Source organism: Salminus brasiliensis, chromosome 19, assembly GCF_030463535.1.
Source record: "Salminus brasiliensis chromosome 19, fSalBra1.hap2, whole genome shotgun sequence".
NCBI lineage: Eukaryota > Metazoa > Chordata > Actinopteri > Characiformes > Bryconidae > Salminus > Salminus brasiliensis.
The window spans coordinates 6,913,155-6,922,250 of NC_132896.1; the positions used below are offsets into that span (position 1 = coordinate 6,913,155).

The 9,096-nt window shown below is 43.2% G+C and overlaps 1 protein-coding gene across 2 annotated transcripts in view; it reads left to right on the forward strand.

Annotated features, from left to right (window-relative positions):
- met (MET proto-oncogene, receptor tyrosine kinase) overlaps positions 1–8,829 on the forward strand; it is a 47,672-nt gene extending 38,843 nt beyond the window's left edge. For both annotated transcript variants that reach the window (XM_072663314.1, XM_072663315.1), the window contains 6 exons: positions 1,147–1,227; positions 3,239–3,420; positions 4,004–4,113; positions 4,282–4,447; positions 5,634–5,770; positions 7,130–8,829. In XM_072663314.1, coding sequence (XP_072519415.1) covers positions 1,147–1,227; positions 3,239–3,420; positions 4,004–4,113; positions 4,282–4,447; positions 5,634–5,770; positions 7,130–7,340 — 887 coding nt within the window. In that variant the 3' untranslated portion in view covers positions 7,341–8,829. The remainder of the gene's footprint in view (positions 1–1,146; positions 1,228–3,238; positions 3,421–4,003; positions 4,114–4,281; positions 4,448–5,633; positions 5,771–7,129) is intronic.
- Positions 8,830–9,096: the final 267 nt, after the last annotated feature.

Consider the following 9,096-nt stretch of genomic DNA (forward strand, 5'->3'; position numbering starts at 1 on the left):
AATACCACTTTTACATACAAAAAAAAACAGAACACTGCAAAACAGTCTCCATGACCTTTCCCAGATGCCCTGTGTGATTGAGATGCTGAAATCATACAGTGTAAATTACACACACAGATTGAATGTGCACTTTCATGCAAAGTTATACTCCTTTTAAAAGGGCGATTAAGAAATTTGAAGCCATTTAAAATTGCCTCTGATCCGCGCAACACTGCCGGGTGTCTGTGCAGTAAATTGCCAGTCTACCCCATTGTGCTGCAGAAGTGGGGGTGTGAACTCAGCTAGATCAGATTTACTGTGGAGCTCTGCATAAAAGGCTGTTCCCATCATGCTCACTCTTTACTCCCGCACAGACGCCCTAAAACCCCTCTAACCCCACCACAGGCCTCCTGAGAAAGCCAAACTGCATGTGTGTGGATGTGTGTGCATGTGTGCGTGTGGTGAGTAAACGTTAGTATATGTGTGTGTGTGTGTGTGTGTGCATACGTGTGTGTTGGGGTGCTTGCTGGGGTGTGTGTGGTGATTTGTTCCCGTGTTAAATTCCAGGCTCATTGTTGGGCTGTCTTGAGGCTCCGTGCCGTAATCTGACTCGGCTGCCATCTGGGAGGACGTGATAGCAGCTCAGAGGGGAGATTACTCCTCTTTCCACACCATTATTTTAAAACACATATACACACATACAAGTCACACTCAAAAACACTACAGTCCCACCTTTACACACCCCTCAGTCACTGAACACATGCAGAGTTGATGTCTGTTAGAGCAACTTTGCACTGACACCTTCAGGTCCATCAGTGATTAATATGCACAGTAAACCCACTCTTAAAAACACATTCAGCATCGTATTCAGCACTTTTCTTGTATGGTAAAAAGTCCAGCCTGGGAAAATATCCTCTTAGTTGGAAAGAGAAACCCAGAGAGAAAGAAAGCAGTATGGGGGAGACATGAGATCAGGAAATAGTAACACTTATAAACAGCATTGTTGTGCTGTTCACACTGAAGTCTGCCCTCGGGATTCTTCATTGTGCAGGCTGTGAAAAGCTCAGTGAAATAAACCTTGACCAGATCAGCTGGAGTAATGAGGACATCTGACAGATTGATGTACTAATTATTTTTCTTGGTATTTTCCTTGTGTGTGACCAACAGGACACTTCGGCTGTGTGTTTCATGGGACTCTGCTAGAACCGGACGGCCAGAAGCAGCATTGTGCGGTCAAGTCTCTGAACCGTAAGTGTGTTCATTGGGGTTGTGGTTTGTAGCACTCTGGCCAATACAATAATCAGGCAATAGAATAATAGTGTTAACACACCATAGCTGTCCAAAAACACATGCATCTCCCATGTTTTTTCAGTTTAGATTATTCTACATGATTTGACCACAGCAGCTGCCTTTTACATTGTGTGTAGATTTCATGATGAATAAACCAATAGAAATGGTGCAAAATTACTTTGAGTAAAATCTCTTCACATTAACTTACATCCTATAAAGTTGCTATTTTAAAGATGTCCCTATGTCTATTATTTTTTCACAATAGTTTTGGAAACCTCCTATTGTGTTCTGTCACCTCTGTAAATATTAGATATAATACTTAGATATTACCAGGGGAACAAGTTTTTGTAGATCAAGTGTACCTTGCTAGCCCTGGTAGCAGAAATAAATCAGTAGAAATCCTGCATCTTGGGCTCAGAGTGGCTAAGCAGTCTATTGTGCTGCCACTATGGCCCGGAGCCACACGCTCGATTCACGAGCCACTTTGGCATCAGCAGCCGGAGTCAGAGAGAGCACAATTGGCTGTGTTCTCTCCAGGAGGGTAGATGGTGCTCTCTCTCCTCATCACTCTTAAGTGATTTTGGCTGGCACAGGCGTTTGTTAGCTGGTGTGGTGGGGACTGTGTCGGATGCAATGCTGCATCAGCAACTATTCGAAAACAGGCACTGGCTGGCTTCACATGTATCGGAGAAGAAGCGTTAAGTCCTTCACCTCCTATTGCTAGTGCTAGAGTGTGCCTGAGCAAGAACAGCACAAAACTGTGCAGGAATTTGACTCTGTTTGCTAATGAGAAATAAGCAGACCCAAAGCATCTGTACTCTTTCTCTTTAGTTATATCAAGGACAGTAGAACACTTCTAATTAATGAGCTGACTGTTTGAGGTTTGGCTCACAGCTCCCCACTGTTATCTCCTGCACTGACAGATCCTTTCACTGCTGGGTAGATGTGGAAGGGTATGACTGGTTGGGACTGAAAAGAGAAGTGTAGTGGGAGAAGGGATTAAAAGTCATTAAAGTGGGAAATACCGTGTCCATGCTGACATTACTGTGTTTGTTTTACTGCATGTTGTTTTTACTGACCTCTGACACCTAATGCTAATATACTAGAGCACTGTTTTAATACGACTGTTTCGGCATGGAGATGATAATAATGATGATGAATGAGCCGTCTAGAGGCCATATCACATTAGAGTTGCCTCTAATCAGGTAACGTGTCACAGTGACAGCTTTAGATTTATGACCTGATCTGTGTGTTTCTCTTCACTCATATTACTACCATTTGTTTTCACTGTTGGGCTCCGTTTCAACAGTGCAGAGCCTGAGCCAAGCCCTCTTACAACACAGTTACCGTCTATTCTGTGTACTCTGTGCTTGTGCCTGTACTCTGTGGCTCAATACTGGGAGAGGCATCGATTTTCTATTTTACCTCTTTGGATTTATTCACCACAGCATGTTTTTAATCGGCTGTGCTTGAGGAGGATTAGGAGGATTTTTGAATGTGGTTTCTATTACCAAGAACAGGTCTCTGTGGTGTTCAGAAAGGAAAACAGCATGCTGGTCACAAAAGCTGGTCCAAAATCAGTCCTATGCCCATTAAAATGTGTGTAAACATTAGTCCTGGTCTTTGAGTGTGTGTTTTTCTGGTGTTTTCTGCTCCCACTGAAAGACTAAACAGCTGTTTAATCTTCCCTAAATGTGAAAGCTCTACAAAATAGATTAAAGAGGAGATGGGGGAAAGGGACAGGACCAGAGAGACCCAGAGAGCTGCATCATGCCACACTAGATTAACTCTGAAACAGCTACTCTCAGGGGTGACATATTGAACTGTGTTAGTGTGCTGTGTGAGGCTGGATGGTGTTTAAATGGATTTTCTGGTATTCAAAATCACTAGGTCATGGAAACCCATCACTTAAGAGACTTAGGTAAAAAAAAGGTAGAAAAACATTGTGCTGTGCTGTTTCTGACTGCAGGAATCACAGATATAGAGGAGGTTTCTCAGTTCCTGAAGGAGGGAATCATCATGAAGGACTTCAGCCACCCCAATGTTCTTTCCCTGCTGGGGATCTGCCTGCCCAGTGAAGGCTCCCCCCTGGTGGTGCTGCCTTATATGAAGCATGGAGATCTTCGCAACTTTATCAGGGATGAGACACACGTAAGTTTAGCCAGCCTTCACACAGCATTCACACAACATTCACACAACATTGACACAACATTTGCACAGTCTTCACATGTCACATGTCATTCCACAGCTTTAACACTCCAGCCGGCATGCTCATGTGGGTCTCACATGAGTGGAATGTGGGCTAGATGGGTTCCAGGTGGGCATGGGCTCTGAATGGGTTTGTATATATGTTGTTACTGGGGCTGAGATGAGCTTCCCAAATGGACCCCTCATTACAGCCCACCCTAATGTCATGTGAGTCCCATCTAGGCCCCATGTGCAGTGTACAACCCAGATGGGGCCCATGTTTAGCCCATCCATATGTAGGACCCACATGAAACCTGTGGACAAAACTTACTGGTTCCCAGTTGGGCTGCCCATACAGGCCCCACAAGGGCATATTGTCTGGGCAGCCTGACCCACATAGTCCTGTCCAGACCAGTTCAGGCATTTTCTTATTCAACACTGACCTGAATACGCTGCACAGAAGAACAGTGCTAACACTTGTTGTTTTTGAGCTGTAGTGTTTATATTTGTACCTCCACTCAGAGTGTTTACTGTCATTTCCCAGCAGAACCCCACAGTGAAGGACCTCATGGGTTTTGGCCTGCAGGTGGCTAAAGGCATGGAGTATCTCGCCAGCAAGAAGTTTGTGCATCGAGACTTGGCAGCCAGGAACTGCATGTAAGACCTTCAGCAACAGTGTGGAAACACACACACACACTCACACATGTTTCTACTTTCTCTCAAGTCTTGCTTGTGTAAAAAAAAGAATAGCATCAATAAACGTATGTTTCATATTTTAGTAGAAATAGTACACCCACACTGCACTTTGTGTGTTCCCTCCTGCAGGCTGGATGAGAGCTATACAGTGAAGGTGGCTGACTTTGGCCTGGCCAGAGATGTGTATGATAAAGAATACTACAGCGTGCACAACAAGAGCGGAGTCAAGCTGCCTGTTAAATGGATGGCTTTAGAGAGCTTGCAGACCCATAAGTTCACCTCCAAGTCGGATGTTGTGAGTGGCTCTCTCATACTTAAATACCACTGAGCAATTTGTGAAAATGTGTAGGTATTCTGTACACTGTTCTTAAGTAATGTCGTGTAGCATCCAGTGCAGATTAAAGTCACATAACTGATTGCATCTATAAATCAATGAAAGCAGCAATAAACTAATAAAGCAGGAAGCTAATTATATAAACTGTATTAACTTTTATCCTAAATTTGTATCTATATATCTGTATATGCCTCTGTCTACTTTCTAGGCCAGTGCAATCAAATCAAATCCCTCATTTCAGAAGACACAATGAATTAGCAGGTGTCCCAATACTTTTGTCTGTATAATATATCAGTTCATTAAAGCTGACAAATGTAAATAATATACAGTTTATCTGATTTCTGCATCTATAGCTATGCTTTCATCAACTTTCTAGGCGAATTATAAGCACTATCAAATAAATCAAATGCGCTAAAAAAGTGATTTTTGTTTCCACAAAACCTTTAAGCAACAAAAAAGCATTGGAAAATCAGTTAAAAAAAGCCAATCATCTCTTACTAATTATTTAATTTTTTAATAGTCACGTCCCTTAATTGTCATTGTTTAATTCTTCTTACATTCCAGTTAAAAAGCATCATCATTTAAAACTCTGGTCTCCTTTTCAGTTCCTTCATATATCTCCATCATGTTGTTTATGTTTCTTGTAAGAGGCGTGTAAGAGAAAACCATCAGACTATAGATTCTTTGAAAGGAAACATAGCTTATTAGTGACCACGTAGTGTAGTGAGTTGGGCAATAGAAAGCTAAATAACTGTTCCACTGTAGGCTGTGAGCTGAGATTTCTAACCACACCTGATTTTCACTCAACAGGCAAGACTTCGAAAGCCTATTGAACACAGTTTATCTAGCTTACCTATTCAAACAGAAGACATTATTGGCCATTCTGCTATATCACTTCAGTTGCTTACTTACACATGCACATACATGCCAATTACAGCAGCTATTGCAAGGTATGCTATGACTCATGCCTTCATGTCTAAGCTGCCCGGGTCTGCCTTAAAAACGGGTGTGACTGCTCGACTTACAAAAAGAATTTATGTGTTTTAACCATCTAGATAAACTGACCTCTCATAGGAGGCTGTGGCCAGAAAAAGTTCAGTTTTCATTGGCTGTATCTCATTTCTGCCTCCTTGTTGTCTTCACACAGTGGTCATTTGGGGTGTTGCTATGGGAACTCATGACCCGAGGTGCCCCGCCCTACTCTGATGTCAACTCCTTTGACATCACAGTCTTCCTCTTGCAAGGCCGGAGACTGCTGCAGCCAGAGTTCTGCCCGGATGCCCTGTGAGTACACACTCACACACACACTTACAGACAAAGGTCATACACTCCAGCGGGAGGGAAGCGTGCCTCAGTGCTCTCATTAGCTTTGTACAAGAGCGTAAAAACAGAGAGCCTTTGTTGAACTCTATTAGATTCAGTGACCTGGCAGTAGCTCATCAGAAGCCTTAGCCAACTCAGCTCCACATGACTGCTGAAGCTTAACTCTCCCTCCCTACAAGTCTATTCTGTGATTTGAGTCAACCTTCAATCCCCTCAACACACACATAACCACACAGGACATATGAGGACTCCCCCAGCAGGCAGCCGTTGCACCCAGAGGAACAGATATAGTCACAGCCTCAATGTCTAACATTATTAACACCATGTCTGATAAGCTCAGCACCACCTCCTCTGCAGAATGATCTGACAGACTTTTATTCCATTTAGTCAGAGTACTCCTCCTCCTCCTCCTCTTTCAGCTCTGCTCAGAAGATTAGTGGATTGGAATGTTAGAATGTGTGGATCGTTTGTTCTGGAGATATATTATTTGGCTGTGGTGAGAGTTTTGTATAGCTAAAACAGACAACAGAGTTAATTTGAGCTATTATAGATATAGAGACAATGTGTTGGCCTCTTGAGTTGTCAGGTTGGGTTGGGTTTTCTATTAGCTGCAATTCTTTGTAAGTAAGAACTTACACAGCTTATGGAATGAACTGGCAGAAAAGATTTTGGTTTTACACCAAATACAAATACGAGACAACAAATACTTATCAGTCCCCCAAATAACATTTCTATTAGAGGCCTGTATAGGTAGCCCAACTAGGAAACAGAAGGTTTTGTCATGGGTTTCATGTTAACCCCGCATATCAATGCCCACCAGGGTCAGTGATGGGACCAGATGGGGTTAAATGCATGGGCCCATCACAGGTTAGGTCCCCATCCCTAGCCTGCTGTCCCAGAGAGCATTGAGCACTCAGCACAATGGTGACCAACAATGTACAAAAACAAAAACTCAGGAGAGAGGAACACTCTCCTCCAAGCGTGTGAAGCTGTCCAATGACATTGTGTTAGCTGCAGTTCAAACAGATGTAGTGACTAGCTTTGAGTGACTTAAGCCCTCCAAGGGCTAGTAGCATGGCAGAGGGAGTTCACGCTGGTGGTGGAGACTGGAAATGGCTGAATTATGGAGACAGTTGGATGGGGTGAGATTGTTTTGATGGAACTTCCAGTAGCACTGTGGGAATCTGACCACCACCATTATACATTGTTATCCAGCACATATCACAAAAGATACACACTGACAATAATTCTGAAAGCATGTGCATGTTCCTATGATCCTTATTAGAACTAGAACTAAAATGCCTTCTCTCTTTTTCTCAGCTACAATGTGATGATCGAGTGTTGGCACCCCAAACCTGAGCGACGGCCCACCTTCTCGGAGCTCGTCTCGCGCATCTCTGCCATTTTCTCCAGCTTCAGTGGAGAGCACTACATCCTTCTGAACACCACCTACGTCAACATCGACAAAATGACACCCTACCCCTCTCTCATCTCCTCTCAGAGCCAGCTGGACCGGCACTGCTGCACCTGAGAGAGTAAGACAGAGGGACAAAAAGAGCAGGACAGAAAAGCAGGGTGAAACAGAGAGAGGGAGACTGTGTGTGTGTGTGTGTGTTTGCTCAAAATCTGCGACACTGGACTGTGAACCAGGGACCATTTGCACTTCTCAATGGAGCAAAAGCTGCCCAAGGCCACTGCTGAACACTGTAAAGGGAAGCTGATTGTCTTTATCACTGTAGATAGAGTACAGCCCTCTGAAGTAAGTCCTGTGGACGGAGCAGGGCTGCTGATACGAGCCTCTGTTTGCAGCAGGCCGGACGCAAGCGCTGACAGACATGGACTGGCTCTGCTGGACTCCTGACTGTACGAGCCATCAGCTCTCACACGGCTCACGCTGATAGACAAGGAGAGCGCAGACCATACCCACTGAACCCACCACACCCACACTCACTCACTGTGACTTTCCAAGGCTGTGAAGAGGGGGCTAAAAAGCCTGTTTGTTTTAGAAACTGTTGAAACCACTTTATTAGGTTAAGTGGTTTAAAAAATCCTATTTTTGAGGGCATTGATCAAATTCTCATTTAAGTGGAGTCAAGCAGATCAAGCTGTTCAGAGTCAGAGTGCTGATCAGGTTTTGCCTCTCATGTCCTACTGTATTATCTAATGGAAGGAGAAGGTCTTATTTTGGGACTCCTGAGCCATAGGGGCGAAGATAAAAGATCTCTCATATCGTTCCTTCTTCCTCTGTGGTGGTTTGTGCTGCTGAGCGTGTGTTTAATCTGTGATGAAAAACAGCAATCTGGGATGTTGTGCCTGTCTCCAGCGTCAGACTGGCCCCAACACAGCGGCCCAGGATGCTGTCTACAGAACACTGGATGTGTTACATGTGATGATGATTCTATGAATGTGCTTCCAGCCATTATATCTTTCTATGTTTCATTGATTAGACATGTCTGGATTTTTATATGTGCTCTCTTTCAGCTGATTTATGTACGAATGGTCCATTGTTTGGATAGAGTTGAAAAGTTGAGTTTCTGAAGTATTGCATTATGTGCTTTTTTGATAAAGTCTTCATGAAATGGCATTTTTGAAGTCAATCCATTTGCATATGAGCAAGGTAGCAGAGATGACAGTGAATGTGAGTTAGCTTAAAGATCAACCGAGGGATTGTAAATAATGTTTCTCTAGTCCGACCCTGCTGTGTGTTTGTGTGTGTGTATATATATATATATATATATATATATATATATATATATATATATATATATATATATAGTCTGGTTTCTGGTACCATTCAAATACATTTGGTATAAAAGCAACAGTGGTCTTGTTTAAGCGACATTTCTGACACTGTATATTCCTGTATAGAAGCACAGACAACACAATATCCCCTGTGGTCACTCTTAATGAACATGGTACAAATAATACTTCTGTTTTTCTTGTAACCTGGTTGAATAAAGCTCCGTTATCAGGCTGTCTGTGCAGAATAAATATGGAGGAATAAACAGGCTCTTTATGGACCTTTTTGGACTGAGAGGCTTTTTAACAAATACTTTCAGTGTTCCAGTGCAATTCTCTCTCACTGGCCATCTGTACACTTGACCATGACCTTTTGTTTACCCTTGGTGCTCTTGACATTTGACCCATTGTTGTCTAGACGGGCTCCTCCATTTCCCTCATGATGGGAAGTGTCCCCACCCCCAACAAAAAAGCTTAAGTACCTCTCTATTATACCCCTCCACACACTAGAAATGCTATTTTGCCAGCACTGCTTTACTACTGGTTGC